The sequence below is a fragment of the Ursus americanus genome, chromosome 22 (genome assembly GCF_024610735.1).
Source record: "Ursus americanus isolate L20-20 chromosome 22, mUrsAme1.1.p, whole genome shotgun sequence".
NCBI classification, from domain to species: Eukaryota; Metazoa; Chordata; class Mammalia; order Carnivora; family Ursidae; genus Ursus; species Ursus americanus.
In genome coordinates, this window is record NC_142148.1 from 14,231,823 (window position 1) to 14,247,192 (window position 15,370).

The 15,370-nt window shown below is 55.4% G+C and overlaps 1 protein-coding gene across 1 annotated transcript in view; it reads left to right on the forward strand.

Annotated features, from left to right (window-relative positions):
• The first annotated feature begins 1,813 nt into the window (after nucleotides 1–1,813).
• CDH22 (cadherin 22) overlaps nucleotides 1,814–15,370 on the forward strand; it is a 67,393-nt gene continuing 53,836 nt past the window's right edge. The window contains exons 1-2 of the mRNA XM_045804771.2: nucleotides 1,814–2,068; nucleotides 9,970–10,264. Of these exons, the coding sequence (XP_045660727.1) occupies nucleotides 1,814–2,068; nucleotides 9,970–10,264 (550 nt within the window). The remainder of the gene's footprint in view (nucleotides 2,069–9,969; nucleotides 10,265–15,370) is intronic.

A 15,370-nucleotide genomic window follows, 5' to 3' on the forward strand; every position in this document is an offset into this window, starting at 1 on the left:
GAGAGCCGCCCACTGTGGTCCTGGGTCACAGGAGGTGGTCTCCATTTCTTCTGCCCCAAAGATTCCAGCCACCTCTTTGTTCCGCAGGAGAACCTGGCCCATCTTCTGCGCAGCCATACACCCCAAGTTTCCAACCAAACTCCCCCAACCAGCCAAATGCTCCCTAGGCTGCCTACACACTCCTCTGCCCCAAGGCCCACCCCTTTCTTCCCGGCCACTCAGAAGCCCCCTCCTCCAAGAAACAGCCGGGATTCCCTCCCACTCACCTTCCCCTTCCAGGCACCAGGGCTCACTCTCTTCCCTGAGTCCTTCTTAGAGCCCTGCTCACATGCCACCTGGCATTTACATTGCTCACCCCACTAAACTGGGAGCTTATTTCTTTGTCCTAGTACCCAGCCCAAACCCGGCGAAGCCAATGCTCAGTGGAATTGAGTGGTTGAACTGAACTGAACTGGGCTTGGGGAGAGGAGTGGGGATTGAGCCCCTCACCTCCACTCAGTCTTGTCAGTACCTGAAATTCCTCCATTAAAGCAGCATTGCTGTCCCCTGTAAACACCCACATTAAGCCATTATTCATCATTATGGCTTGAGTAGGAGTTAGTCCCTCAGATCCTTTCTTGCTGAAAGCAGGATCTGATGGAGGTGAGGGAAGGAGAGATGGATTGATCTGGGGACGGCGGTGCTGGTCCAGGAGAGGGGAGAAGAGTCTCTCTGGCGCTGCGAAAGGAAGGTTTTCTGGGGGAATGTGGAGACACCATGGCAAGCTCAGAGGGGTTGTGGCCCTGCCCAGAGTCACTCAGGGCACCTCCAAGCAAGGCCCCCTGGGATTCAGGGGCCCCACCCCTGTAGGCGGGCTGTGCAAGATCAGAGGGCCTTCCCTGGGCTCCTCTCACCTGCTCCAGAAGGAGGGAATGACCTCTCACCTGCTTTGAGAAGGTGGGAATGTGGGTGGTGGGCTGGGTGCTGGACTCTGTGCACCCAGGAGGCCTGGGTCCTGGGAGCCCTTGAAGACCCCTTCTAGAGGGGCCTGCTCCTTCTCTTGGGTGGGGGATTTCCAGGGGGTGGGCTGGGCTGGACAGATTGCCAGCCAGCGTCAGGGGAAGCAGCTGGTAAGGCCTCTGCTCCCTTGGGCATGGGGGCTGGTGGAGGACCACGGAGAAGGAGCTGGGTGAGGGGCCATGAGAAAGTAGGGGGAGGCGGGGAGAGGATAGATGTGTGACGGGAGTTGAAAGGAAGGAGCGGGGCTGGTGGGGGGTGGGGGAAAAGAAGCAGAACTACTAGACCCGGGGCCCAAGAAGGCAGGGACCACTATGGGTCACGGCAGGGGCTTAACTGGTACCTAAAAGACGAGAGGTGAGAGGTCGACTCAACCCGCCCTGCCCCCACAAGGCGCCTCCTCTGATGTTCTCTTGTTTCTCTCGCAGGCTCCGGGCCGCCCCTAGCCCTCCGGGGATCGGCCGGGCCCCAACCAGCAGCCCTCTGCGCGGGGACCATGGCGCACACCGGCCTCGGGAGCCGCGGAGGCGCCGCCTGGTGATCCGGCCGCGGCGGCAGCGAGGGGGGCGCGGGCGGGGACCCCGGGGGCCGTCCATGCCCCGGGTGCGGCCGCGCCCCCTCCCCTGCAGCCGGGCGCCCCCGCCGCTGGGCGGCGCGCAGGGCCGCGGGCCAGTCCGGGTGCCCCGTCGGGGGCCGCGCCCCGGCGGCCGCGCTGAAGCCACCATGTGACGCGGGGCCGCTCCGTCGTGCCACCGAGCGGCGACGCCCCGGTGCCTCCCGTCCAGGCTCCCGGGTCCCGGCCCGGCGCAGGCCAAGCATGAGGCCGCGGCCCGACGGTCGGGGGCTCCGGGCGGGAGCCGCGCTGTCGCCCGCGCTGCTGCTGCTGCTGCTGCTGCCGCCGCCGCCGCCGCTGCCGGGACGCCTGTGGGCGGCGGGCACCCCCGCGCCGGCGGCCCCCGGGACTCGGCAGGACGGCGCGCCAGGCGCGGGCCGCGTGAAGCGCGGCTGGGTGTGGAACCAGTTCTTCGTGGTGGAGGAGTACACGGGCACGGAGCCCCTGTACGTGGGCAAGGTAAAGTGGGCCCCCGCACACGCTGCCCCGCGCCCAGGACCCCGGAGTCACCCACTGGGAGACGCTAGGGACCCCGTTCCCCCCAAGTCCCAGTCCTGGGTGCCTCCTCCCAGCCTGCACCTGGCCTGGGACAGACAGCAGGATGGCGGGCTTGGCTTGCTTGCCCCCGCCCCGCGCCCTCCTCCCGTCCCCCTCCCCTGTGCATCTCAGAGCAGAGAGAACTAGTAGGTAAACCCAGGCCGGCTTGTAGCTGGATGCATGCAGAATGTAGAAACAGGTTTGCAGATCTGATCATGACACACACATACTGTCCCCACTCTGCTTAAAATTCTTCAATAGCTTCCCATGCACTTGGGGTCAAGTCCAAATTTCACCGGGCTCCCTACAAAGATCTGGCTTCCCTGTAGCCTTACCTCCTGCCACACTCTTCCGAGTTTCAGGGTCGGGGCTCTTCTGATGGTCCTCACAGTGCCCTGCTCCTGCCACCACTCCTCCCCTCCGCCTGGGTTATTTCCTCCCCCTGCACAGGTCTGTCCCGCTCCTTCTGCTGATTACTTTATACTGACACTCAGGTGGAGACCTCAAATGCCACATGTCCGGAGAAGCCAGCCTGACCACACCAGGCTTAGGCAGATCCCCCTGGATATGGCCATCCGTCCCTGTCACGTGCCATCCAAGGTCCCCATAGCTTTCCTTCACACTTCATTATGCATGTGTTTGTTTGATGATGCAGTTAATGTATATATTTCCTATCAGACCGTGTTTGTCTTGCTCACTGTTAAATCCAGCACCAAGCACACACATTGTTCATAAACTGTTCGTATTACATGAATGAATGAAGGAAAGCTACTTTCTCAAACTGAGTAAATGCTGGTTAATGTGGCTAAGGGTCTGTGCCTGAGGGGTATATGAAGCTAGGAAGGACTTTTGTTCAACCCTTCAATTCTTAGCTCCTCGTGGGTGTGATGCTGGAGAGGCAAAGGCAAGTAAAATCCAGCCTCTGCCATTTGGGGGCTCCCCAGAGTAGCTCTGGTACATGAAAAGCTTCAGAGGTGAGCTCCTAGCACTGAGTAGGCATTAAGTAAATGGTATCTGTTGGCTGGCTTGGTGGAGGAGAACACACTTGAGCAGGGTTTTGATGGATGAGTAGGAGTTTGTTGGGCTGATGAGAAAGAAGGCGTACCTAGCCTGTGCAAAGACTCGGAGGCCTGAGGGAGCCTGGCTTAGTCAGAGACTTGTCAGCAGTTGAAGTATGGAAGTGAAGGGTGTGGTAGGGCACAATTCTCTGGTTTCTGCTTGTCAGCCTTCCGGGAAGTTTTGGTCAGTAGAGACGGGGGAGGGGACCAACTCTGGAGTTTCCCGTGAGCTGAATGGGTCTGAGAATTGGGAGGCTGATCAACCTGCTTGGGTCAGAGGCTCAGGGTTCAGGGAGGGGAGGAAGGCCTTGGGGTAAATCTCCGGGCTTCTCTTGCAGGAAACCCTGATTTTCTCTGGTCTAGACACAGTAATCCCTGGTTCTTGGCTACTTTCCCCTCCATCCATGTCCTTGCTCGAGGTCACCCAGCAAACTAGTGGCAGAGCCTAGGGCTCCCGACTGCCAGCCAGGGCCGTGAGATGGTGGGGCTGGCAGAATGGGGTGAGGGGATGGGGAAGAAGGGCCGAGTTCCAGCTAGGCTGTAGCCAGTGCTGAGGTTACTAAGATCGCAGGCTGGGGGACCAGACGCCCCTGAGCTTCAGGGCTGCCTCAGCCAACCCACAAACCGTATTACCTTGAACAAGTTACGTCACCTCCCCGAACCTGTCTCTTCATCTGTAATAGGGGGGCTAAGAGAGCCCATTTCCTAGGGTTTTTGAAGGGATTAAAAAGAAAACAGCCTATACTGTGTTCAGCCTCCAGCCTGGTTGGTATTTCATTGTTGTTTTCTCATTATTCCATACGAAGCACTTAATCCTTAAACTGCAAGGTAGAAATCATTCTTCCCTTTTGTAGCAAGGAAACCGAGGCTGAGAGAGGGCTAAGTCCTAGAGGGGGCAAGCAACTTGGCCAGGACTCGAACCCGTGTATGTCGGAGGCCAGTCCCAGCCTGATTCTCCCAACCTCTCCGAGACAACCAGGCCTGGGAGGGGGACTTGGGTCCAGGAAACCCCCAGAGAGACAGGGAAGGACTCGCACATCGGCCTCAATGTCAGCCTGGTGCTGTCAGGTACCTGAGCTCTGTGGTCCGCCCAGCAGCTGGGGCTCTGAGGCCTCCCCAGCCACCCAAGTCCTGAAACCATGAGAGAACCCGCTGCTGATTCAGCACTTTGCCCTGCATCCTGCTAACCATTAGCATCTCTAAAGCATGGGGGAATCCCATCCCTGTCTCCAGGAACCAGAGTCTGTGGCCTTAGGAAGTCCCTTCATTATAAGACCGGGAAACTGAGGCCGGAGGCAGAGAACATCAGACCAAGGTCACCCAGCAACGCGGTGACAGAACCAACGCTAGAGACCGGATTTCTGGACACCAGCTTGGGGCCCAGTGCAATGTGACTGCCCTTGACCATGAGCCAAGTATTGTGCCCGGCCCAGGTGTCTTTCTTATCCTTGGGGCAACCTCTCCTAATATCCCCGTGGCTGCCACAACCATGTTATCCCCCACTCCATCATCTTCACCCAGAGGCCCCCTCTCTTCTTCCCAGAGCCCATCTCTGTGCAGGGAAGAAAGAGAAGTTTCCATCTCTTTGCAAACATTTGTCCAGAACACACTTCCTTTGGAAAAGTGGTAGATAGTATGTGGTTCAAGGGGGCCAGTTGGAGCCAGGCCGCCGGGGCTCAAGTCCCAGCTCTGCTCCTTATTATCTCTCTGAGCCTGGCCACATTACCTAACCTCTCTGAACCTCAGGTTCCTTATCTGTTGAGCGAGGCCGTTCCTACCCCCCCGCCCAGGGTTGTGGGGAGGAATCACTGAGTTAGCATATGTCAAGAGCCTAGAAGAGCAAGTGAGCGCCTGGCACCTGACATGTGCCGGGTGTTAGCTTTTATAATTATAGGTCTCACCTGGTATTTCCACCAGTTTGGGCATCCTAGCTACACAGACACTCCCAACCCCTGCCCCCAACCATGAAAGCCTTCTCGGCAACCCAGCAACCCGATGTCCCAGTTTCTCACCCCCAGGTGGTGGGGGTAGGAGTGGGGGAGGGGGAGGTGGTCGCTTAGCCCACCCCTCATTCTGTATTCAATAGGAATATGAGCTTGGACTTCTAAAACCCACCTGTCCCCATGCCAGCCGAGCCCCACCTTTGTGCACACACACGCATGCAGACACACACACACACACACACACACACACACACACACACACACGACAGTCGCACCACTCTCTCTCGCTCTTCGCTCTTCGGGGAGAAAGGACTTCTCCACAGTTTCAGTGAATTCACTGCTTCCCGGTCCCCCGCCCCAGGGAGCTGCTCGGAGCATCCGTCCTTGTCGAATTCCAAAGGTAGCTTAGCAACGGTACCATCCGCCGAGTGAACCCCGGGCGCCCAACGGTAACCTATTTTACAAGCGCCTTCTCCATCACTCACTGCCAGGCTCCTGTCGGCACCCGCAGGAACCACTGGGGTCCGTGGTTGTCGCCTCGGCCCCGCACCCGCCGCTCCCTCCGCCGTCCTGCCCCCCTGGGCGGCCTGGCCCACCTTCCCGGCACCTGCCCCCAACACCCACCCTCAAAGCAACCTCCCAGATTTCCATACAATCTGGGTACTTTGACTAATCCCTTTTCTGAACTGTAATTTCCCCCGAGGCTTCTGTCAGCTGGATGTGGATTTTGTAGGATTTTTAATTTTTTTTAAAAAAAGAAAGATAGAATTATGGGGTCAGCACTTATGACCAACTCCTGTGGGCGGTGAGATCTATTTTAGATATACAGCAGGATTAAAGTGGGGAGGAGAGCAGATTTAATTAAGTTGCTAATATTTAAAGAAAATTGATGAACTCCTGGTTTACGAGAAGCACCGGCGTGAACAGACCCCTCATTCCGGGGGAGGCTTTTTATTTGATTTGCTTTCCGTTTAAATCCTGGACTCGTTTTATTTGCGTAGCTGCGCTGTCCGTTTAATTGTCTTTAATAAGGAAAACGTACTTCTGCTCGCATTTAATTTTGATTTAATTAGGAGGAAGTAATTAATGGCCTCGTAAATCCCATTTTTCAGTCCCCCCCCCGGGATGAGAAGCCATCACTCTTGTGTTTTTCACGTTGTTTATGACCTAGGGCTGGGGCCTGAGGAGGGGGGAGATCTCTCCTGGGGCCGTCCACACTTCATAGCGGTGGAAGGAACCCAGGATGTGGAGTCAGGTTTCGGGCTTGCCCCTTGCTGGCTGTGTGACTCTAGGGAAGATAGAGTCCCTCTCTGATCCTCAGCTTGCCAACCTGTGCTGTAAGGAGAGAATGACCTCTGATTCGCAAGATCCTAATGAGACATCAATGAGGTTTCAGTGAAGTGTCTAGAAGTGTATCTAGTGACTCTTCTCTCTAGTCTAGCTCAAGTGTACCTGGGATTTAACAGTGACTGCATCCTCCAGAAATCCCAGAAAAAGGAGGTGGGGGAATTCTAGTGACTGTTGTATATTTCATTCTTCATCTATCTGATATGTTTGGTGCCCTGCCTTGTGCCAGGTACTGGGTAGAAGGAAACGAACAGCCATATGCTTGGTCCTCAAGGAGCTCACATCTCACACTCGCATGTGCATGTACTCTTACACACACACGCTCAACTCTCAGTTCCTCCGGTATTTACTCTGCAGGCATACTCAGGACACCTATGTGAGCTAGGCATGGGGAGTTCAGACAGGCATGAATCAAAGTTAGTCCAAATCCTTGAGGCCCTGGACAGCTGGGGAGACAGATGTGCAATACTGAGGTGTTACGGGGGAGTGTGAAGCTGAGGGGAGTGTGTGGGGGGCAGGATGAAGGCTCTTCAACCAAATGGCAAGGGGGGCAGCCGAGAGGACTGCCTGAAGGAGACAAGCCGAGTTTAAAAGACAGGAAGGTACTAGATGATGCCGCTGTCTCTCCTGTGGGTCAGGATTTCAACCTACGGTCTCGTGTCAGGAGATGGGGGGATAAAGTGGGTGACCCTCAGTCCCTCCTGAGCCAGGGTGGGAAAAGGAGAGGGAATTGATCTGCACCGAGCACCCACTTTGTGCCAGGAGTTTCCACACGTTATCTTATGAATTGTCGGAACGCGTGGGAGCCATATCGTATCCTTTACAGATGAGAAGACTGAGGCTCAGAGAAGGGTAGCCTCTCTGGCTCAGGGCCAGGTCCCAGGCCAGAGGCAAAGCCTAAGCTGGCACCCAGCTGTTCCTGATCCTGAAGCCCTCTCCTGATTTGTGATTTGCAGTCCTTTTCCAAATGATGGAGCAGAGGCTCAGGTAGAAGAGGCTGCCCGTGACTGTGGCGGGTTCAAGACAAAAGGTGTGTCCGGGCCTCTCCCCCAGACAGACTGACAGACCCACAGAGGCTGCAGACAGACAAACTGAATGTAGGAGTCAAACAGACGTAGGCCCAGCTCAGTGTCATCACCTGGGAAAGGGGATAACTCCACGTGTGCTCCGACATTAAATTAGATTTCTGCAGAGGCCTGCAACACACCTGGCACGTGGTAGGCGCTCCGTAAACAAGAGCACCGTCCTCCAGCCTCCACTCACAGCTGAGAGTCTTGGGAAAAGTCCTTCTGGGGGTAGAGACGCAGGCACACCCTCTTCATTCTGGAGACAGGACTTGCGGAGGCAGGGCACGCAGCCCCAGCGCAGACCCACAGCTCCGAGCTCTGAGCTCCTGCCCTCCCTCCCCCACCCGGTCAGCCCTGTCTGACTCTGCAGTCCCCAGGGAGTGGCTACTGGGCCACAGCGTGAGCGCTATGTCATCCTTCACGGAAGAAGAACATCGGTGACATCACCGTTGGTTCCACTCTCTCCTCCCCCACTCCTCACTTGTGAGTGATCCCTGTCCGGGGTCTGAGTTCACATGTAAGTAAGGTCTGCAGGGACCCTGATAGAGACCCAGGGGGCAGAAAGGGAAGGCAACAATGGTCTACCCAGCATTAGGTCATTACAAACACGCTCTCATTGAGTCCTCACCGCACCTGTGCCAGGGAGGGCTTGATCTGATTTCTCAGGTGGGAAAACAGGAAGAATGAATCAGCCCATGATCACAACATTAGTGCGTGATGGGATCAGGAGATTGGCCTCCGGAACTCAGCTCTGGGACACAGCAGGTGACTCCCCCTCTCTGCATTCCCATTTTCTCATCTGAGAAATGGGAAGAACAATGTTTCATAGGGCAGAGGTGAAAACGGATAAGATTATCACTGTTAAGCGTCCCCCCACATGCTGACAGCGTAAGCAGACACCGGTTCTGATTGGAAAGCAGGGTGAGGCGCTGGAGGAGGGGGACAAGTTCACCCTCTCCTATCCCCACATTCCCCCCAGGCCAAGGTGGAGTAAAAGCATAAACAGCAAACAGGAGAGACAGGTCTCCTCATCCCCGGCACTGCCAATGATTCAGGGCTGACGTCCTGAGATAATTTTATTGGGGGCATTAAACTGAGTTATGAGGTTTTTACAATCCAGCCACTTATGAGAAATCTATTAACAGTAACTGGACAGGAAGAAGGCTTCTCAGTGGAGCCCAGAACGGGCATTAATTGGGGCAATCTATAACAGGACGGGGACCCGGGAAGGTTCCACCAGACGCCTCCATTTACTCCCCGCAATTTCTGCTGAGAATCAGCAGACTCGCCAAAAAGAGAGAGATGCCCATTAATCGGCTAATGAAATATGAAAATGTTTATGGGCCATTCAATCTTCCAAATGGCACTTCTATAATCCACCTTTCAGACACAGAGTTCCACCAACAGAATTTATACCCGGGCTCCTCCTGTATGGCAAGGGGTGGGTTTTCATCCCCATTCGTGACGACTTCATTGGCACCTGTTGTCCTGCTGAGTGGGCTGGAGTATGTGGCATCCTGGTCCGAAAGGGGCTTTAGGGATTCTCTCACTCACGCAACATCTCTATGGAAGCTTCGAGTAGAGCAAGGGCCCACCCAAGGTCACCAGCTTCATCAGATGCTTTTCCCTCTGCTTAGAGCTGCCTCGGAAATTTGGGCATAGGAGGATCAGGACCTAGGTGTTTCTATTTGGGAGAACAGTCCTGCTACTGCTTCCTTGCCTTATCTCAGTTCAGTGAGAACAGCCTGGGATTTGGAGCCTGACGGTGCCTGGATTAAAGCCCAGTTATATATAGCTAACATTTAGTAAATAATATAATAGTAATGATAGCTACCATTTATTGGACCCTTATTATGTCTCAGGCAGGGCTGATTTTCAGCCAGTACATACCAGTGTCGTTTTGCCGGTCTTTAAGATAGTGAAAAAGCTCCCCACCTGCGGTAAATGGTCTTTCTCCTCTCCCTCACCCCAGTTCCCTCAGCTCCCCGGACCTCTCCGTGATTCAGCAGCCAGAGGGTCCTGCCTGGCCCCGCCAGGGCCCTGCTGCGGTACAACTCTGTGGCAGTGCCCCTGCCGGGCTGGCTGGTAAATTTTGTGTGTCCCGTGCTGCCAGGCAGGTGCTAGTGCCTTCTGTAGACTTTAAACTTTTTTTTGTAAGAACTCTGAATAGATAAGTACGTGAATTGCTTAACACAGTGCCTGGCATGGAGTAGGTGTTCCTTCAGCGTGCCTTCCCTTTCCTCCCCGCTCCCGTCACCCCTGTCCCCACCACCTGCCAAACTCAGAGTCTGGGGGGTGGGGTTGGACCCATAACTCAGAGTGGGGTCAGAGACAGCCCTTTGGAAGCTAGAAATGCAAACTCCCTGGCCCTGCCCCAGACCCACTGACCCTCCTCCCTGCCTCCCCAGATCCACTCGGACTCTGACGAGGGTGATGGGGCCATCAAGTACACCATCTCAGGCGAGGGCGCTGGGACCATCTTCCTGATCGATGAGCTGACAGGAGACATCCATGCCATGGAGCGCCTGGACCGCGAGCAGAAAACTTTCTACACACTGCGGGCTCAGGCTCGGGATCGTGCCACCAACCGCCTGCTAGAGCCCGAGTCGGAGTTCATCATCAAGGTGCAGGACATCAACGACAGCGAGCCCCGCTTCCTGCATGGCCCGTACATTGGAAGCGTGGCTGAGCTCTCACCCACAGGTGGGCGGTGGGCTCTGGGGGCACCGGGCTGAGCCAGGGGCTGGGGTGACGGGGCTCCCAGGTTCCGAGTGAGAGCCTGCTGTGGGGTCTGGCTGATAATCTGGGGAGAGGCAGGAGAGACAGGAACTGCTGCCCCAGGCAGGGGGGTACAGGCATGAGCCCAGGTGCCCACACATGCTCAGGCATAGGGATGACACGGTCACAGCGGCACACCTGGACAAAGGCACACACGTGACCTCAGGCACATACATGGACACCATCCCCACATGGACATGGACCTACGTGTGGCCACAGCAACACCCTTGGACGTGGTCACCCCCACAGGCCCAGCCCCACTTACAGGCTCAGCTGCCCACCTGTATGCAGCCCTTGCCCAGAGTTCAGCTCCACACAGACCTCGCACAGCCCTTGGCCACAAGCCCACACGGGCGCTGGCACAACTGAACACGGGCCCGCCTACAGCTGGAAAGAACCAGAGTGAAACACAGCTGGAACGAGGCCCAAGCACATGACCGGACATAGCCTCACACCCGACAGAGCCCTGTACAACGCCCCTCAGGAAACAGCCCCCCACACAGACGGAGCTTATGCACAGACACGGCCACCTACACAGCCACAGGCCAGAGCCACGAAAAGACGTGACCCTCCCGGGGCCAGGCTCCACCAGAGTGTAGCCACACAGGGATGAGCACGGCGACAGAGCCAACAGCATCCAGACAGCTTCGTTCTCTGCCCACGGGAGACCCCAACACCCCAAGACCCAGCCCCCTGGGAACACAGGTTCACAGAGACGGCTGAGCCCCAGACACAGGTCAGCCGCATGTAGCCAGGCATGGCCGCTAGTGTACAGGGGCGCTGGGGACGTGCCGTGATATGGGAAAGCCAGGAGCCCACACACTAGAGCCCCCACGTGCGAGAAGACCTCAAGCGAGGCCACACTCCGAAGCTCACCTTCCCGTAGCGGCGGGACAGTGAGGCGAAAGGTTGGATGAATATGCCTGCTCCCACAGTGGGGCCCACTTAACCCCAGGGCTCCTGGGAGAAGCCGGAGTCATGGGCAGGGGGCACAGCCATCTTCTTCCCCACGGGGTTAGCCCAAGCACCCACACGCCAGGCTAGGCGGAGAGCAGTGGCCCTCAGTCCTAGACACCTCATTCCATCCCTGGCGCACTGTGGTGGAGGGCTCAGGGCTGCCCCTCTCTGGGCCTTCCAGTCCTACTGATGCATGTCAGAGGCGGGGGGGGGGGGTGGTCTGAGCTCATGGGAGAGGGTGCAGTCAGTCCCCACTTCCCCTCAATCTTGGGCCAAATCTGGCAGATTGGTGGGTAGAGAGCCGGCAGCCAGCGAGGGAGAGGAAGAAGTGGACCAGAAATACGGGTGGGCACAGAGGGATGGTGGGAGGACAGGGAACAGTGAGGGCAGGGATGTGGGTGCAGGCTGGTGCACACGTGCACACACACACACACACACACAGGTGCACACGTATGCCTGGTGTACATATGCATTCACACACGTGTGTGCACGTACATGGCTAGTCCAATGGCACTTCAAGCCCTGTGCATGCATATGACACGCTCTGTGTTTGAGTGTCTCTGTGTATTCATTTGACAAGTATGCACGAGGACCTACTATGTGCTGGGCACTGGGAACATGGCATTGAAGAGGCAGACAAGTCCCCCTCTCATGGAGGGTACCTTCTGGCTGAGGAAGACAGGCAGTAAGCGAGTAAACAAACAGGTCATTGGGCTGGAAAGACTTCTCTGAGGAGGTGACAGTGAAACGGAGACCTGAGGAAAGTGAAGGGTGGGCCCTGGGGGAGGAGCATTCCCTGCAAAGGCCCCCAGGACAAGTGGAGAGGCGATCAGATTGTGCAGCTCTGGGGACCAGAGTCAGGGCTCTGCCTTTTGTTCGGAGCAAGCTGGGCAGTCAGCGAAGAGCCTTTTTCAGAAGAGTGACATGGTCTGACTTAGTTTCAACAGGATCCCATGCTGTTCTGTGAAGATCAGCTGGTGGCGGGGTTGGGGTGTGGGGCAAGGACAGAAGCAGGGGAGTATACTGTGATTACGTGGGCGGGAAAGGATGGTGGCATGGAACAAGGTGGGGCCAGTACGGGTAGTGAGAAGAGGTCGACTTTGGGATATATTTTAAAAGTAGAGCCAAAACCATTTGCTAATGGATGGGATGTGGGGTGTGAGAGAAAGACATTTCAGGGGTGACTACCGAGGTGTTGACTTGGGCAATTAAATAGATGGGATTTCCATTTGCTGAGATGGGAGGAGCAGTGGGAGAAGCCGATCTCGGGGACGGAGGGAAATTGGGAGTTTGGTTTCAGTCGTGCTGAAGTTGGAAGTACTTATTAGACAGCCTTGCAAAAGGCACTTCCCTATACAGGTTCAGTGGAGAGATCATCGGAAGTTGTCAGTAGCAAAGACCCATGGACTTTCAGGGCCTAATGATTACTTAGAAATCAATTTTGCAAATGGGGAAACCGAGGCTCAGAGGGGTGGTGATGTGTCCAAGGTCACACAGCAAGTCAGGGGCAGCTCAAGCCCCTGAGGTTCCCCCGTCCAGCAGCCTCTACTCACCGACTCAAACCTTGGCCCTGTCTCTGTTCATCCCAAATGGACCTGCACATTTCCACATGGAAAAGGCCAGAAAGGTGACACGAGGTGAGGCTGGAGAAGGAAGCAAGAGCCATACTCGAGGACTTGAGGGAATCATGGAACCTGGGAAAAACTTAAGCAAGGGAGCCATGTGGGCGGACATGCATTTTAGAGAGCTCCCTCTACTACAGTTTGGAGAACAGGTGGGGACAGGGGACTCCAGAGGGAGCCATCCACCGGGTGCTCGTCCATCACTTCACTCCCACTTCAACCCTGAGAGGTGGTGGGACTGATGGTGGCATCCCCATGGAACACATGGGAACACTAAGGCTCAGAGGGGAGAAAATGTGCCCACCGTCACATAGCAAGTCAGTGACTGAGCAAGTCAAGGCTTGGCTCCAAGACTGTTGGAGTGGCAAGAGTCCTTGCGTCACACTTGGGGGAACTGAGGCCAAGAGAAGGGCAAGGACACATTCAAGGTCACCCAGATTGTAGGAGGCAGAGCCAGCCCCCAAGTTCATGAGAATCAATCAGCCTGAGGAGCCCCTGCCCTGCCTCACCTTCCCCTCCCAGCCCACTGACTCTGACATTCAGCTCAGAAAGAGTCAGGCATTGGATTCAACTTGCACAAGCCAAAGAACCCAGGAGGGGGAGGGAGGAAGCAGAAATTAAATGAGTTTATTTCATTTAAGCAACTTTTTGAAGAGAAAGCAAATCTGACACCGGGGTGCTCGTGGAGACTCCAGGCAGCTTTGAAAATCGGTCACAATTACCAAGTCTCCTGATCTGGGCTGAGGAGGGTGGGGCCGACACGAGGCACTGGGGTCTGCGCAGCTTTGGAGATCAGAGGGAGCAGGGACACAGCTTGGGGCATGAAAGGCAGCAGTGCTCGCAAATTAAACCACTCACAGCTTTAAAAGGAAGGGAAGTGTGCCGGGGGCTTCCGATGAGCCACGCTTCTGAGGAGGGGCGCGCCAGCCCAGCTGAGCCTAATGCAGCCAAGCAGGTCCCGCAGCTGCCAGTCAGGAGGCCTGGCTCCCCACACGACCTTGGGCGAGTCCCTGCCTCTCTCTGGGCACCAAGTTCCCTTCGAAATATTGAAGGGGTTCATTCATGCAACAGATGTTTATTGAGTGTGTACTCTGTGCCAGGCACTGTTCCAGGCACTGGGGATTCTTAGGAAGCCTAGGTACAGAGCTGGGAGACAGGCGGGAAAGAAAGAAACAAGCCAATAAATTGCAGGCCCTGTGGTGTAAGTGCTGTGAAACCAAGGGAATTTGGCATTTTATTGGGGGAGTGCTATTTTACATAGAGGAGTCAGGAAGGGCCTTTCTTTACAAAAAAGGGACATTGGAACAAAGATCTGAAGGAACCAAGGAGCTATGTGAAACAGTGGTTTTCATACTTTATTGTGCATCCACATTACTGGGAGGGCTTGTTAAAATACAGATTGATGCCCCTTTCCCCCCGGGGTTTCTGATTCAGCATGTCTGGCTATTAGAAATGTTTGCATTTTTAATTAATTCCATGGTGATGCTGCTGTTGCTGGCTCAGGGACCACACTTGGAGAATCACTAAGCTGGAGGAAGAATGTACAGGCAGCGGAAACAGCAAGTGCAAAGGTCCTGAGGCATAGTGTGTTTGTCACGTGTTAGGAATAACAAGGGGTCAGTGTCAGTGAAGAGAGGAGTAAGTGGGGGCGCCTGGGTGGCGCAGTCGTTAAGCGTCTGCCTTCGGCTCAGGGCGTGATCCCAGCGTTCTGGGATCGAGCCCCACATCGGGCTCCTCCGCTAGGAGCCTGCTTCTTCCTCTCCCACTCCTCCTGCCTGTGTTCCCTCTCTCACTGGCTGTCTCTCTCTGTCAAATAAATAAATAAAATCTTTAAAAAAAAAAAGAGAGGAGTAAGTGAGGTGGGGAGAGTGTCCAATGAGATCGAAAGAGGTACTGGAAACTGGATCACGGACCTTGTAGCCATTGAAAGGATTTCGGTTGTACTCTGAGTGAGATTCAGAGTCAATGAGTGATGTGATCCAACTTATACTTTTAAAGGCTGACTAGTTGGCCACCATGTTGAAAATGGACTATAAGGGACAAGGTTGGAAGTAGGGAGATCAGTGAGGAGGCAGCTGCAATCGTGTGGGCAAAAGGTGATGCTGACTCAGACCAGTGTAGGAGGTGAGAAGGTGTGGTATTCTGGATGTTTGTTGAAGGTAGAGCCAGCTGGGCTTGTGAGGGACTGGATATGGCTAGTAAGAGAGAGACAAGGCAAGGATGATGTTGATGTGTGTGGCCTGAGCAGCTGGATGGATGGAGCTGCCGAGATGGGGAATGCTCCAGGAAGAGCAAGATGACAGCACAAAATTAAGACTCTTGGGCATGTTAAGATTGAGATGTCTACTAGAAATCCAAGTGGAGTTGTCAAGGGGGCAGTTGGGTCTCTGAGTCTGGAGGTCAGGAGCACGATCAGGGTCAGAGATACAATTTTGAAAGTCATCAGCAGAGA